General features: G+C 38.4%; 1 protein-coding gene across 1 annotated transcript; it reads left to right on the top strand.

Moving 5' to 3' along the window:
• The first annotated feature begins 521 nt into the window (after positions 1 to 521).
• fam72a (family with sequence similarity 72 member A) lies at positions 522 to 4,798 on the top strand. The gene is made up of 4 exons (XM_034689601.1): positions 522 to 1,119; positions 1,348 to 1,425; positions 2,148 to 2,272; positions 2,381 to 4,798. Exons 1-4 carry the CDS (start codon positions 968 to 970, stop codon positions 2,473 to 2,475), a joined length of 450 nt encoding a protein of 149 aa, XP_034545492.1. The 5' UTR covers positions 522 to 967; the 3' UTR covers positions 2,476 to 4,798.
• Positions 4,799 to 17,333: the final 12,535 nt, after the last annotated feature.

Here is a 17,333-nt window from a genome sequence, read left to right as displayed (position 1 = left end):
TATGTATTGTTTTAAATGCTAGTATGTTTTTTTTATCATTTGTATTGGACATTTGTTTACATCTTCCTGCCCAGGGACCACAGATGAAAATGTGCTTATTGCTAACTCTGGCTTGACAGTTGTTGTTTTGCATGGCCCCTGTCAAATAAACTAATAAATAAAAAATAAATAATGCATGGTCCTTTAAATAATAAATAAATAAACAATTGAACTAAAGCTCCTTATTTATACGTCAAACCCCTTAAATATTAATAACTGAATCAACTTTGTTTCACACAGACTCAAAAAGAGCCCCGCCTAAGTTCATAGGACACGAGCCGTTCTTCCCACACTACAGTTGGCCAAACGGAATTTGATTGGCACTCTAACACACCAGTCGTTTGCCAGTATTTATAAATGTGGGCGTATCCTTTCAAAACTACGACCAATCAAATTCAGACTTTGAGGCAAATGTGGCCAATAGCAGCGGTTACTATGGAGCGTGTCCAATCAGAGCCGGTCTCCGGTCTTTTAAAGATACTGTCAGGAAGTACCGTTAGACACCAGGAAGTTGTAAACAAAGCTGACAGCTATTGAGTTAGCTGATAATTACATCTGTATGAACGCCAAGCCAGTGGTGCAAACCGTGTAAAAGGCTAGTTTCTCGACGGTATTGTGTATTTATGAATTATACAGCTTATAACTGTCTCTCGTATCAAAAACGCCTCGCGGAAATATATAATCTTGCGTCTTTTCAACAGGCTAACGTTAGCTGCCCTCCGTTGTGTTTGTTAACGTTTACACAAGGACGTTAGACTGAGCGTTAACGACTGCGGAGTTAACGTGAAATCGAACACGTTTCACTGACCTGGACAGATAGTGATCTGCATCAGTATCTGATCCTGTGTTTTATTTTGTTTTTTCCTGCTGCGTTTGTTTTCTGGAGGAAGAAAGGGCGAGAGTGTTCGTCCATTTTAGCAGGACAACAATGTCTACATCCAACGCTAATTTCAAAAACAAGTGTGTGACCCAAGTGAACTGTATATTCTGTGACAGTCTTCTCTGCACGAGAGGCATGAAAGCAGTGCTTCTTGCAGACACTGAGGTTGAGCTTTTTTCCACTGATATTCCTCCCAATAGGTAAGTGCTAATCTGGTTAGCAGTGCTGCTAGCTTTTGTTTATGTCTCCTGTTGTTGTCAGGACAATGTGTATGACACTGCTTTGCTAACTTTAATCAAACTGATGTTTGGGTGATGGATATACAGTGTGAGTCCATACATGTGGTTATGTGGTTGAACATGCAATATGTGTTGGTAATATCGATTAATGGCCATGTTTGTTTGTCATTACACGCACCCTCCCCCAAGAACTGTTGACTTTGTGGCCAGCTGCTACTCTACTGAAAGCTGCAAATGCAAACTGAGAGACATCGCATGTCTCAAGTGGTATGTAAAGCTCCTTCATAGCCTGCAGGGTTTGCTTTAGGTAGACCATCTGTTAATGTGAGCTGTTCATTAAAAGAACAGTAACCACAGTTGGCACTGCAAAGAAGTGTAACCTGTCCTTATTGCTGTTTATAGTTCACATCTGTAGCAGCAACATGCTTTTCATTTTATTATCTGTATATGGAGAATATCTGGAAGGCTAATCATTTGGCTTTTTAAACATAAGAAAAAGTGATTAATTCTAATTTGAATTTCCCAGATGATGTTGTTGTTGTGCTGTCTGGCCAACAGTCCAGAATATTTAATTAACAATTAATTATAAGAGAGATCTGAAAAAAAATGTATGTTTGCAAAGCTTGAATCAAAGAATACTGGGTGTTTGAACTCCAAAAATTCTTCAAGCTATTCATCCACAACTAATCTAGTTGCCCAATAATTGATCTGTGATGACACAATTCCTGTCATCTTAAAATGTAATCTGAGGTTATATTGTTGTTATTAGACTTTTATATCTGATATGAATCTATCAGAGAGTTTGTTGTTTTGGTGAGGCTGTATGAAGCCTCTTTTGTATCCCCAGGCTTTTGTTGTGGTACGCAGGGTAAAAACAAACAACTGTTAGATAATAGACAGTCACCAGTGGAGCTAGCAGTTTTCAGAAGTGCCCCCAGTAAAGTGCTGACACATGTTTCTTCTTTATTCTCTCCACCTCCCTCTCCCAGTGGTAATGTTGTGGGCTATCATGTTGTGGCCCCCTGTAAACCCTGCCTGCTTTCCTGTAACAACGGCCATTTCTGGATGTTCAATAGTGATGCTGTTTCTACTCTCAACAGACTGGATGCAACAGGTCAGTATAACCCCTGCGCCCTAAAAGAATCCAATTCTTTGGTGTGTTATTTTCTGCTGTTGAATCTGTATTTTGACAGACTTTTGTTATCATCTGATGTTTTCTCAGGGTTGAATCTGCTCCTGTGGGGGGATCTTCCCGAGCTGGATGACAGTGAGAATGAAGAATCAGAAAGCCCATCAGAGGAGGAGTGTATTAGGTAGAGAGATGAATGGACAATGTGAGAGACAGAACGCCAACATTTAAGAGGCGGAGCCAAAAGAGTGTACAAACCCTGCTTGAGATAGGAGAGAAATGTATAGAAGTCTTGAAGGGTAATTTAACACTGACTCAATTATGGTCCGAAATTGCTGCTGTACCTCTCACAAAACTCGCAACGTGTTACACAACTAGCAACAACCCAATCAGCGACATCACTATGTGTGATTGTCCTTTCATAACTGATTGAGAACACCTGCTGTGACACCACTGATTGGGGCATGGCCCGACACACAGCATGCATCATATTCCAAATCCAGCAAACAGTGCAAAAGTTTTTTTGCCCCATGTAATTTAGTGTTGAATTACCCTTTAACTTGTGACCATGCCTTTTCCCCACCAATTGTCACTGTTTAAAGCACAGACACGCACACTTAAAAATGCCACCCTTTCTCTCTTTTTCTTATTAGTGTCCATTTTCATGAGCTGTGGTTGAAATAGTCTGAAAATGGCCTACAACTAGACCACTTAATCTAGTGCTTTCTACTTGGTATTGGTCAGCCTCATGAGCAATTGGGAGTGTGACAGATGGCCCTGCCATTGAATGCTGTGAGTTTTCAAGCTGTTTATGTTTCATGTTCCGTCAAGACCACCACAATTCACCTACCTTCTTTTTTAATGGCAGTGATAATCTGTACATGAATATGCTGTATAAAAATGACAACCTCATTAACAGTCATGTCTTAAAGGCTAATACTCTCTGTGTGGCTGGGTGCTGACTGAAAGTTGGAGTGCTTTTAGAAACTCATGTGTTGGAGAAATATAGCACAATTATTGAATGATATATATCTGAGTATATTGCTTTTTAAGGGCGTATTTGACTTAGGTTACCTTGCAATCTGATGTTTATTTAGTGATACATTTTTGATATGCTAACATGGTGTTTGTTACACCTTGCAGCAGTTGTATTTATTTAACACCCAGATGAATTTGACTGTAGCAGTATCTGATACTAACATACTAACTTAAATTTAGGGTGTGCTTCCAAAGAGATCTGAAGCAGCAGAATTTTCAAGTTCAGGTTTTGAGAGTTCAAATCAAGTAAAGAATCCCCAGATTGATGATTTAGTGGAGATATAATTGGAAATAACTGATGTTACACTTCATTTAGAAAAAATATTGAAAAAAAAAAAGTTCTCAATGGATGATGTCATTGTTCTGTTTTTGTACTGTTCAGTTTTATGTAGCAGCACAATTGTAGCACCTAAAGAAAAGGATCTATTCAGCTCCAAAAAGTGATTGGACATTTCAATATTGAACTTCCACACTTGCTTCCCCCCCTATGAAAAAGATAGTTATCACAAAGGGCCAGTTTATTAAATGACATTCCCATTAAATTCTCAATCCCCAGTATTCTACTGGCCTTATTTATACTATGGTCCCTAAACATGAGCCCCTTGTGTTAAACTGCAGACTTGGGGTTGATGCTGTGTGTTAGTTGATCTTTACAGACTGACCAGCCCTCAGTCTCTTTTTGGCAGTGCCATTCTCCTGTTCTTGTTTTATTTTCACTGCTGTGCCCTGCTGAGATACAATGATTCTGTCTTAAAGTAACAGTGTCTCTGAGAGTAAATGAGATCTGCGTGTGTATTGTCGGCAAATGTTGTTGAAGAAGCTAATGTAGAATGTTGACTCTTACTCGAAAGGAAAAGGATACGGGAAGAGTGTGTGTTTTTAACTCTGTATTTATCATTGCTATAGCTTTTAGTCGTGGGGAAATGCACACAAAGGTGGAAAAATGTGTCCAGATTTTTACATTTTTCACCTTCACGGTATAACTGACAGTCTGCTACACTTGCACACCAAATACTGTCTATGTGGTAAAGCGATATAATACAGTGCATCAGCGATAGGTATTAATCCACAAACCAAATATCTATAACCACATACTTCCTTTTTTTGTTTACAAGCTTTGTTTACAAACGCATCAGGTTGTATGTGCTACTGTACTTTTATGTTTTTTTGTTTATGTATTTAATATTTCATTTGTGACGTAGTGCTTTGTTTGTATGTGAAGAGATTGGATGTGTACAGTTTTACCTCATGAAGGTATCACTTGCGAGCTTCCTCTGGCTAGGACAATTGTCAAAAGATAATCAAAAGAATTATTTAAATGGCTGTTTCTGACGTGAATAACTTTGATTAACATGCCCTGCTGAAAAAAAAAAAAGTATATTTTGGAATTGCACTGAAACTGCATTGGTAGTTTGAAAAGATGATTTGTTGTTTTGTATGCTTGTTAAATTAATAAACTTTTTTTTTCCAGAATATCTTAAATACCACTCAGTTTTGTTGGAATCATTTTTTTCTCCCTTAAATCTAAATCCACATTAGTGTCTAACCTGTTATCTGCGCTTGGCCCCAAGGAGGAGTTACTGAGGACAAAAATGAAATGACATGTCCCAAACACTAGCAGCATACAAGACCCTTAAGTACAGTATTTGTTTAAGAGACCGAGGTCTCTCTCAGTAACTGCATGCAAAAAACCTGCAAAAACGGATGATGACTTTATCAAATGGATGAGTCAGTTTTATTTATAGCCTAGCACAAACCACAAGCATGTCTTAGATTGGCTTCACAACCTGTACAACACAAGTGACAAGAAGTGAGTTCTTGTTTAGACTTGGTCGGTTGAGTGGAACAAGGAAAAACAGGCTCTTATTGCAGAGAACAAAGTGGAGATAGTTGAGTAACAAAGACTCGGGTTCCTCTTTCAGGATTGACAAACATATACCTGCTGCCAAATGAGAAATCATTGTAACCATTTAAAGTAGGGGAGAACGGGGTTGGTTGTCACACTTTTTACTGTTTTGATGATTGCTCATCATCAGAACATCTTTCAATAGTCATTCCTACATTGAATTGAAGCTTAAGGTGTTGGCTTGAAATGTGAATCCCTGTCATTTTCATACTCATTGTAACAAAGAGGCAATTAACTATCAAAGACACTCTGACACATTGTGACAACCAACCTCATCACGGGGATGGTTGTCACACACTATGGGGTTGGTTGTCACACACTATGGGGTTGGTTGTCACAATGGTATTTTAATGGGAAAAATATTTTTAAAAAGTCAAGATAGACAAGTGATAGGCCTACATAACTTAATGCATTTTAACATAAAATGAGCAAGGAACATGAACAGGAAACACATCTTTAGGCCAGCCTATATAACAACCAAGCGGCAAACTCTGGTCTCAAACGATGAAGCCAATGCGGAAGTGATATAAACTGCAATACATCGAAAATCCGCTTGAGGCTGGCTGCAGAAACACCGGAAACTACATAGATATGAATGGGAAAAAGACGATCTTTGCAGCATTAATAAACATGTTTGCAGCCTGGTTCAAAAAACGGCTTGGCCCTACAACGCTAATCTCTCTAATGGCACACACAGTACTGGGGGGGTGAATTTTTTTCTAACATGACGGTTAAGAAGATATTAAGATTATGAGTTTTGCCCAAATAAGGACATGACTGACGTGACTCCCGGTCGGGAACACACAGCCATTGGCTAAGAGACTCACACTACGTCACACTCTGCCTGGTTGAGTTCCGCATTACCAATATGGCTGCTGCCGTCGATTTGCTTCAAAACAGCTCTCAGGAACAGATGGGTGACGTCACGGATACTACGTCCATATTTTTTACAGTCTATGGTTGGTTGTCACACTTTTTACTGTTTTGATGATTGCTCATCATCAGAACATCTTTCAATAGTCATTCCTACATTAAATTGAAGCTTATGGTGTTGGCTTGAAATGTGTATCCCTCTCATTTTCATACTCATTGTAACAAAGAGGCAATTAACTATCAAAGACACTCTGACACATTGTGACAACCAACCCCATCACAGGGTTGGTTGTCACACACTATGGGGTTGGTTGTCACAATGGTATTTTAATGGGAAAAATATTTTTAAAAAGTCAAGATAGACAAGTGATAGGCCTACATAACTTAATGCATTTTAACATAAAATGAGCAAGGAACATGAACAGGAAACACATCCTTAGGCCAGCCTATATAACAACATAAAGAACCAAACAACTAGGCCTAACAATAATGGCCGACTCAACTAGGCTACATGCAGTCACTGTCTGAGTTACAGTGATGGTAAATGTAGGGTCTGCACACTCCAACTCATTTCACCATGCATGATTTTGCCAACATAGGGGTTGGTTGTTACATGTGACAACCAACCCCGAAGAGAATGTGACGACCAACCCCAACTGGAATTTTTTTGCTAGCATCAAGGCTAACAACCATCTAACAAGTAGTTAGCTAGCTAATACAAATCTAAACTATAGCTTTCCCCTCACACTTTGTAAAGGTAACACTTGTTTTGTTATAAACCCATCGTTTAAAAGCCTAGAAGAAAAATACTGAGGAGCTGAATATTTACAATTTGACATGAAAAACACAAAAAGTCCTCTCACCTCAAGTTCAGCTGTCTTACTCCAGAGAAGACTATGTAGGTGAGCTCTGATCCTAATTCTGGAAATGTCCATACCCCAATTTGAGAGACAGCGCCCCCTGGTGGAGAGATATAACAAGTGTGACAACCAACCCGTGTGACAACCAACCCCGTTCTCCCCTACTGCTGATATTTTCTGGGTGAAACAAATTAATCATGTCTTTGATTAATTTCAGCCTGTGAATGTCATTGTGATGCTTACAACTAAGGTACAGTATTTGCTATTGTCAGCTCATTGGGTGAAGAGCTGTTGCATTACACATGACATCAGCATTAAGCATGTATTTATTATAACAATGTATAAAACAGTAGAAAATATAAAACCCCTTTTCAAAAAATTGTTGCAGTATTTGCTAGCGCAGTCTTCCACAGAGTAATGAACCCTTGCCCATCTTTATTTTAGATAGACTCAACCTCTCTGGGATGCACCTTTTATACCCAGTCATGTTACTAGCCTGTTTCAAGTAAACTAAGTTATGAGTGAGATGTTCCACCAGGTGTTCTTTTCTGCATTTAACAACTTTCCCAGTCTGTTGTTGCCACTAGTCAAGGTTTTTTTAAACATACTGCTGTCATATCACCTTTCAAAAATGATGACAGTTCTGAGCTACAATATTCAAAACATTGTCTTTGTGTTATTTTCAATTAAAGAGGGAGTGTAATGCTCTTTAAAGGCTTTAAATTGTCTCTCCGATAGTTTTGTAGTAGCTTTACATCTGCTGCTCATTTCAGCCTCTGTCTAAAATGCTCCATTTCAGCTATTGTCTCTTTAAGGCCCTCCCCCCAGCATTCCAGGACCCAGCATTCTGGAAGCCTCTTTCACTGTTGCCATGAAACAAAGTTGTGTTTCCCTTTTTAAAATTACAGATTTGCGCTTGTAATGGCTGGTGTCACAATTTGAGCAAATCACGTGTTGATCTCACTGAATACTCAACAAGCAGTTCAGAGCAGCCTGCAGTGTCATCCAGGGGTTACTCCAGCACACATGTCCCTTCAATGCAACATTTTAGCTTAGTTTCTGTTTGTAAAATATGTAAAAAGCATTATACCACCTGTAGTGGCCATTTGTCATAAAAAACTCAAAGAATAATTAAAGTATCAAACTCAAACTTTAACTAAACTTAATCAAAGGGTCACTGATGCACCCTGGGGATGTGATGTACGCAGGCAAAAGAAGTCTAATGTCCTTGCAAAAGTTCAGCGGTTTCTAATGGTTTATTTTGATGGCAAGCAAGCAAACAAAAGGAACAAAGAAAATCACAGCTCCTGCTGCCTCTCTTGTGCTGGCAAAAAACCATAGGCCCAACCAGGTGCATGCCGGCCTTCTGCCACCTACCCACCTAAATAACCTCAGGTGCCCACAGTTCCTAATTACCAAAGAAACAAAAACAAACAAAAGAAATATTAAAAATACAAAAAATCTAAATATACTAAACAAATGACTAGCAAAAAAAAATAACCCCCAAATCTAACTTAAATGAGTTATAAAAAGAAAAGATTAGATAAATCTAACAACTAATACTGCTTATTAATTCCAAACTAAATAAACAACTAAATACAAAAAATAAACAAATAGCTTCAACACCACCTCTAAATATGGGGTTCCTGTAGTTTACAAATCATGACAATCGGTTCCCATTTACCTTCTTTTTTTCATAGGGGGGCATTTTTGCCTTTATTTGATAGGACAGCTAAAGAGAGACAGGAAATGTGGGGAGTGGAGAGCGGGGGAAGACATGCAGCACATGGTTGCGGTCAGGAGTCGAGCCGGCGACCTCTGCGACAAGTGTGCTTAGACCGCTAGGCCACTGGCACCCCCCCCCCCCCCCCCCCCCCCCCCCCCCCCAATTTTCATTTTAAGCAGCATAATAATAATAATAATAATAATAATGCATTTTATTTATAGGTGCCTTTCTTGGCACACAAGGTCACCTTACAACATTAAAAACAAACAGAGTTTAAATAGCAAACAGTAAATAAAACACAATTTAAAAAGTTTTAAGTGAATGGACAGTGGAGTTGTGGTCAGATGGAGTAAGCCAGTTTAAACAGATGGGTTTTGCGTTTGGATTTAAAATGTGGGAGTGAGTCAGTGTTGCGGAGGTCAGGTGGGAGCAGGGGGGACAGTGAGGTGGATGGAGGAGGAGGATCTGAGGGTGCGGACGGGTGTGGCAGTATGGAGGAGGTCGTAGAGATATGGAGGGGCGAGGTTATGTATGGATTTGAAGGCGAGGAGAAGTATTTTGTAGTTGATCCGGTGTGTGATGGGAAGCCAGTGGAGCTGTTGCAGGATGGGTGTGATGTGGTGGATGGTTTTGAACCAGTTGAAGTTTATGGAGGGTTGCAATAGTCCAAACGGGAGGTGACGAGGCTGTGAACAAGAATGGCAGTGGAGTGGGATCTCTGGAATCTGGATTGTATGTTGCACAGTAGTATGTTGAATAGTTGCACCTGAAATATTCATGAACAAGATTCCCACTACTCCTACGTACTACTCCTAGCCAAGGAAATGGGTTTGTCCGAATTAATCTTGAATTCCATGTCAAAAATATGTTGTAGCCTTGTATCCCTGCTGTTCTCCATTAACCACAGAATGGATGTGTTTGTCTGGATTTCATTACACACTTTAGACTGTAGCCAAGTGTCTAAATTTTAATGGTTAGATGTCCAGGAGTCTAGAGGAGACTTGTCTTGTATTAATATCATTGACACTTCTCAATTGTAGTTCAGTGTTCTTTTCAGAAACAAGTATGTCATTTTTAACCTCCATGTATGCCCAAAGAAAGCTAATCCTTTGTTGGACTGGTCTGACTGTACTTCTGGTAATTTCATTTTACATAACTCCCTCTCAAGAATTCTCTGCTGCTGTTGTTTGAACATGTGCAGGGCAATTTAAGTAGAGATGGCAGGAAAATTCAGATGCAAATAGTTGTGGCTTGTCTTGTTTTCACATGTTTCTGAAGCATCCGCCCAAATTACAGATCATGTCGTCACAACAAGGGATCTATGTTTGTGTTATATCCTACACCACCACCGTATGAGCTGTATCAGCCTGTTGTCTGTGCAATTAGGTTACCTCCCCACAGAGACCCAAAGGTCAGGGTCATGAGGAAAAAATCTCTTGTTTAAATGATGTTTTGTCATATTAAGTCTCACCCTACTTTAACACAAGTTTGTTTGACAAAAGGAACTAGATTCTAAAATGTAAAGTAAGGTTTGTTGGGGAAAAAGTGTCAGCGTAGCACTTTCTGGAGAAATGAAGGTTGAAAATTTTTCAATATCTTGCTTCCCTTTTCCAGTGAAAGCCAAGCTGGTTAATCAGGCAGGGGCTGTTATTATAGAACAACATGCTAATACAAGTCCAACAGATCACATCCTGTCACACCAACCCTGGGTCACACAAATAAACAACACGGGGAAATGTGATCATTTAGCCGGGGTAAAAAAAGGGCTAAACAGCCTGTTGTTTTCATCGCACACAATAGAGCAACAAATACCTGCACAGAACTGTAGTCTTGATTCAGTCAGTCACCAGGACTTGTTGTAGAAAGCTTGGTATAGAGGAAAATTTTACTGCCCAAGGCTTTCTCTTCTAAGAACTAAAATTGAGATTCTCACTTCAGCCTCATTCAAGTTTCAAATTGTTCTCATTCGTTTCTCATTAGTTTCTCCTAAAATTCACTAGGAGAAATAGTTGAGACCATGACATGAGTCTTATTTGAGACTTAAATGAGAGATCTCATTAATGGCTAATTTTCTTCTCTTTTTTAAAACATATTTTTGGCCTTTTTGCCTTTATTTGACAGGACAGCTGAAGAGAGACAGGGAATGTGGGGAGTAGTGAGCAGGGGAAGACATGCAGGAAATGGTCGACCATCAAACCCGTGACCCCTACAACAAGGACTGTAGCCTCTGTATGTGGGGCGCTTAGACCACTAGGCCACCAGTACCCAAAAGAATCCACCACTTTAATTGTAATAATCTGGTTAAATCTGGTCAGCCCTTTTGCTGCCCATATTTTAAATAAATGGTCTGTCATACCTGGTATGAAATCTCTATCTTTTGCAATTTCTCTCAAATCCACTAAATCTTTGTGAAGTTGTTTTGTTCCAAACAGACTTGCCCAGAGGAAAATTTTACTGCTCAACGCTTTCTCTTCTAAGTCTCTGGAGACAAAATTGATATTCTCACTTCAGCCTCATTCAAGTTTCAAATTGTTCTCATTAGTTTCTCCTAAAATTCACTAGGAGAAATAGTTGAGACCATGACATGAGTCTTATTTGAGACTTAAATGAGAGATCTCATTAATGGCTAATTTTCTTCTCTTTTTTTAAAATATATTTTTGGGTGTTTTGCCTTTATTTGACAGGACAGCTGAAGAGAGACAGGAAAATGTGGGGAGTAGTGAGCGGGGGAAGACATACAGGAAATGGTTGACCGGCCAGAGATCGAACCAGCGTCCCCTGCGACGAGGACTGTAGCCTCTGTATGTGGGGCGCTTAGACCGCTAGGCCACCAGCACCCAAAAGAATCCACCCCTTTAATTGTAATAATCTGGCTAAATCTGGTCAGCCCTTTTGCGGCCCATATTTTAAATAAATAGTCTGTCATACCTGGTATGAAATCTCTATCTTTTGCAATTTCTCTCAAATCCACTAAATCTTTGTGAAGTTGTTTTGTTCCAAACAGACTTGTAAAGGAAGGACCATATTGTGAAGTCAAAGAAGAGATCATTGCACATCTAAATATCAATCAGTCAGTCTGTCCCTTAAGCGCCTTGAATTTGAGAAAAGTAAAAATTGCGCATTTAAAAATCCTAATGCCGCTAAGGCGATGACATCATGCAGGTTGCCGGAGAAGTTGCTAAGTGCTGTCCCATTCCTAGTTCTACAGTTTTGAACCCTTACAGCCTCCTGCCCTCAATCACTTTACAGGTTACGTGAATTAAGTCAAGAAGGGCTTAGGGTTTAGGGAGGACATTGAGATTGGGCCCTAGTGTTTCAGTTGTTCCCCCTCCCTGGTGTGTGTTGTTGTTGTTTTTTTCCTTGTCCTGTTCGTGTCTGTTAGGGCGTGGCTCTCTCTCACACACCAGTGAAGGACCATATTGGGAAGTCAAAGAAGAGATCATTTCACATCTAAATAGCTGATCTTGCAAGTGGTTCAAATGTTTTAATGAGAATTGTAAGTTTGTGGACAAGTACATTGAAATCTTAAATTTGCAGGGCACTATAAATGTTCATGAAAAGATGAGCTCAGGCTCTTTCTTTGCTCCATCTGAGCTCAACTTGAGACCCAAAAACTGAGTCTGACAAAAACAAATGGATGAGGTTAGATTGAGACGATTGAGAGAGCTCCCTGATTTCTCCACCTGAGCTCAAAAGGAGTCACAACACTTGAGAAATACCTGAGAATCATTTCAGATTTGAACCAGATCTCCTTTTGAACTGAAAGGGAGACTAAGCTGAGACTTTTTGCAACTTTTTTTTTTCTGAAGGCAAGAATGAGAAACAGGAGACATAAGCTATAGTCTCATTTCGCTTTCAAACAGATCTCATTGTTGTCTAGGAGACATAAATGAAACACTTTTGAGATCTCCTCTCTAAATTAATTTTCCTATGGGTAGTCAAATGTTAAATCTAATGTGTTTTGGGTTACAGTACATTTGAAAAAGTTCCTTCCTTTTTTTAAATGAATCTATATCCTAAATAAAAAATCTGGGATCAAAATTCACTCATTAGTAGTTAATACCACCTGTTCTTCTAGGTTAAGTTTTACCTGATATTCTACAAGCAGTGACTGGAAAGAATTTGGGTAAAAGTAAAGAACAGGTTGTCTTTGAGTAAAGCAGGAAGCCAGGCAGACAGGCATGGAGTTAATTTGGCAGCTGTTTGAGTAAAGTGTGTGTAAATGAGGAGCAGGTGTGTGTGGAAGGTATAGCAGCTACAAGAGGGCAGGTGTTTAACTGTTCAACATAAACAGCTGCCAGGTGAGCAGACAAAGTGGAGATAAGGTGTTCTCTAGTTAGGCACAGACTCAGCTCTTTCTTTCCTTTTAGACACACGCTGATTGAAGTGATTGTCACTCTGTTGCTACAATAATAGATTCTGCTTCTACTCCTCATTTTACTGATTATGTTGTGACCACTCAGAAAGCACAGGTGACGCTAACAAGGTTAATGAATAATGTGCTCAGAGCACAGCTGACTGTAAGCTGGAATAGACTGAGAATGTTACTGATAATACCTGTGCTTTTCCTGTCATGGTGACACCACCTATCAAACAGTCTGTGCTTTGGATACAGAAGGAAAACAAAGAAGATTGTACTGCTTTGTCCAAAAAACAAGTATGTAATATATTCAAACGAATAAAAAACACTAACTAAATTATGATATCAATAAAGAAAGAATCATTAAAGGCCTTTTAAGGTAAAAGAAAGAACTAACTCATGAGAATGATAATAAAAAGGTTCTGGCTCTGCTTATGCAGCTCAGATAGCAACACCTGCTCAAGAGACAATATTGCCATATTTGATTGATAGTTGTTCACTCGACTTTATTTAGTTATTAACCCTCCTGTTATGTTGCGGGTCAAATTGACCCTTTTTAAAGTCTATTTTAGGCAATATGTGCTTTCCAAACCAGCTTAATGCAGCATAATAATCTGGGCAGCATGTTACAGAAGAGGTGTCGTGTTAATTTATCAACTTCACTTCATAAAAAAAAAAGTGAAATAAAATAAACAAAAATCTATGTCATATTTAACTATTGTATTTATATTTAGGGCTTTCCAATGTACATTAAAAACAGTTTTAACATTAATTTGAATGAAAAATGAGTGAGTTATCCTCATTGAACCATGATCTGAGAATTAAAGAACACCAATGGACTAAATCTTGATTTAAATGCTAAGTAATGGAGTTAAAGGTGCTGTGAGGAACTTTTGTTTTGTATCGATTCTGACGCCCCCCCTTGTGGACAAAGTGATACCTCTTATCTCTTGTCCTATACATGCAAAAGTAGTGTTTTCAACAAAAGCCTCATCCTGTTGTGTTCAACAGTCACCTTTATCAGGCAATGTGATTATTTTCCATGAAAACAGTCAAATAAAGGCTGTTTCTGAAGCAAGATGTCCATCATCTGGTCTGAAACCTACCCCCTCAGGGCGGTTTCAGGCATTAAAAATGACAACAGAGAAGGTGCCAGTGTTGCTGCTGATGGACTTGTTTGCTATTGAAGGTTATAAAGAGGCATCAGTATCATTTTCAGTCTGTTTCTCAGCCAGTTCAAAACTCCTCACAGGGCCTTTAAAAATTAGATTTAGAAAAATATGTTTTGGGATTTTTTGGTGTTCACACACTTTTGGATAATTAAACATGCCCCGGGTCAAATTGACCCAGAAACATTATTGCTGTTCCAGAGAAACGAACATAAGGTATAGTCTTAGTTAAGGATAAGATTTCCATTGTCACCATTAAGCTCTTATGTACAGTTTCACTTCTGGTGCATGGGTGGCAAATTACAAAAGGAACACTCTGGCGCCCTCTGATGGATGTGAGGTGCATCGACAAACAACTGAATCATATCATCTCTTTATACAGACTGTTGTATTGCTTAAGAAACAGTTACTGCTATCATAGACTGAATGCAAAATTAGTCGCTTAATCAAAGAAAAAAAATTACATATTTACCACAATAATAATCTCAAAATGATCTGCCTTCAGGGCTGCACGGTGGTACAGTGGGCAGCACTCATCTTTAGAAGAAATGTGAGGGGTGTACTCACTTTCGTGAGATACTGTATGTCTGTTGCCTTTTAATACAGTCTAGATTTTAATAAAAGACAACAGGAAGGAATACTTCTTAATAATGCAAAGACAGGGCTAAAGCATAAGGCTCTTGTTAGGGTGGTGTCAACAAGGGAAGCAGTCTTGGACAACGTTCCAATGTGCTACGCCTGCAAAGCCAAAGGGATGTATTACGTCAATGTCTCCTCATGAAAGAAGTGTGATGTGTTAGAGTAGCAGAGACAGATTAGCAAGGGAGTGGGATTTGGGCCTGAAAGTAGATCAGGCTTTAAGACTTTATGTGGTGGAAGACTACTTAGTTGAACTTCTGATGGGTAGGTTTAAATCACTTTCCTTGTCCAAACAACATATCGCATCTTACTTGGGGTGACAAATCTTTACAGATAAAACATCTTCATGTTTTAATTGTTCTGGGAGAGGTAGCCTGTATAGTGCATCCAGTGCCTGGCTGAGGACTGCCACCAATGGTGCCATCAGGGTGCTAATTGCAGTCCCAAAGGCAGTCACAGCAGGCATTCAAGCAGGCAAAAACTAACCAGGGAACAAATCTATCTTTTTCTTTCTGGCTTTTGTAAAGGCTCTTCCACTAAACGGACAGGACCCTACCTCCGCCCCACAGCTGACAGTGGATCTGGGGAAACAGCTGAATTTCCATAATGACATCACACAAACAACTCTCATGCATGACATGGTCATTTCGTTATTTCCACCAAGCAGGGAATCATGTGGCAGCAGCTGACGTCCTGAGTGGAATACTGGAGCGGACACTCTGAATACCAGAAGTGTATTCTGTGAAGACATCAAGCTGTCTATCACCTGGTGGCAGCACAGACAAATGTCTGAAATGTCTTTGTTGCATTTGAGACAACTGGCATCCTATCATCTTATCTTTGTGAACAGATTATTCTCATCAAAACAAAATCTGAAGGCAAATGACAAAAGTTGCTCATCGGTGTTTTAGCAAGCTTTGGATGTATACAGTGCAAAAATATTTGAATTGGAGAGCGAAAGGCAAAAGTTAGTCCAACATGACCCTGGATCCTCTGTGACTAAAAAACAATGGACTGTGTGGTCTCACCATTGAGATTAAGATTGAGTGTTGTTGTTGTTGTTTATTTATTTTTTCATTTTATTTATCATTTAAAAGGACCATGCATATTAAATTAACACTTCTGTAAATATGCCAGAGTTAGCCAAAAGGCTAGTTTACATCCGTAGTCCCTTGCAAGATTTTAAGATAAGATAAGATAAGATAAGATATTACTTTATTGATCCCCCGGGGGGGAAATTCAGCTGTTACAGCAACCCAGACAAGTTTCAATAAGTAAAATAAAATAAAATAAAATAAAATAAAATAAAATAAAATAAAATAAAATAAAATAAAATAAAATAATATAATATAAAATAATATAAAATAAAATAAAATAAAATAATATAATATAATATAATATGAAATAAAATAATATAATATAAAATAAAATAAAATAAAATAATATAATATAAAATAAAATAAAATAAAATAAAATAAAAATAGATAAATAAAGATAGAATACAATCTAGATATATACAATGTTACAATGGAATTTAGATTAAATAGAAGTAATTACAGATAAATATGGGTATGTAATATGACCATGAGTTGTAGTTACAATAATAATGTAATATAACATAATATAATATAGCAAAGATAATCAGTGGTCAGCATGGTTCAGTCTGTGGCCTACGTTACTGTTCAACAGTCTGATGGTGGTGGGCACAAAGGAAGTTAAAAAGGCTCCATAAAAAGATCAAGATTAAACAAAGATAAAAGGGTAAAATAAAATCAAAATAAGAAGGTAGAGGAGAAACCAAAACACAAACAAACAAACAAAAAAAGTGAAGAAAAGAAAAGTACAAATAGCACCATATGATTAAAAATGACTAAAAGCTACATGAGGACATGACATGACCGTCTTTGAGAAAGTGTCCATGGACATAAAATACATGGAGCAAGACAATCAGGAAGCAGCAATAAGGAAATGGTAAAGAAGACACATGCAGACACAACAGGACAATATTTATCAGTGCTGTACACATTTGCATCAGACAGTGACTATCAATCATTGAACTAGATTTGTGTAATGTATATGTGCACGTTGTGTATAATGTGAACATAGAACACATTTTGATTCAGTTGTAAATTGCCCTTTTTTCAAACAATCACTCTTAGATAAATTAAGCTAGAACAAATGAGAAGTAACAACTGTGGTATGAAAATTAATGCATAGATCATTCATATATATGCATATGAATAGGTCAGTAATAACAGATAACATCCAACTTAGACAGGAGGCCCTTGAAAATGTTCACGTAACTTGTGCACCAAACTGAAGAAGAAATGAACAATATAAACCCAGCCATCAGGATAACCCTAATACTTTACTCTCTCATTGTGCATTTTCCCTGCAAAGGACATTTTTATTAGTCAAGTGTTGCAGGGTTTGAAGAACAAAAGTAAAAGAACTCATTGTCACTGATAGTGCATT

Source organism: Notolabrus celidotus, chromosome 1, assembly GCF_009762535.1.
Source record: "Notolabrus celidotus isolate fNotCel1 chromosome 1, fNotCel1.pri, whole genome shotgun sequence".
Classification (NCBI taxonomy): domain Eukaryota; kingdom Metazoa; phylum Chordata; class Actinopteri; order Labriformes; family Labridae; genus Notolabrus; species Notolabrus celidotus.
This window is presented reverse-complemented; position numbering and strand designations above follow the sequence as displayed.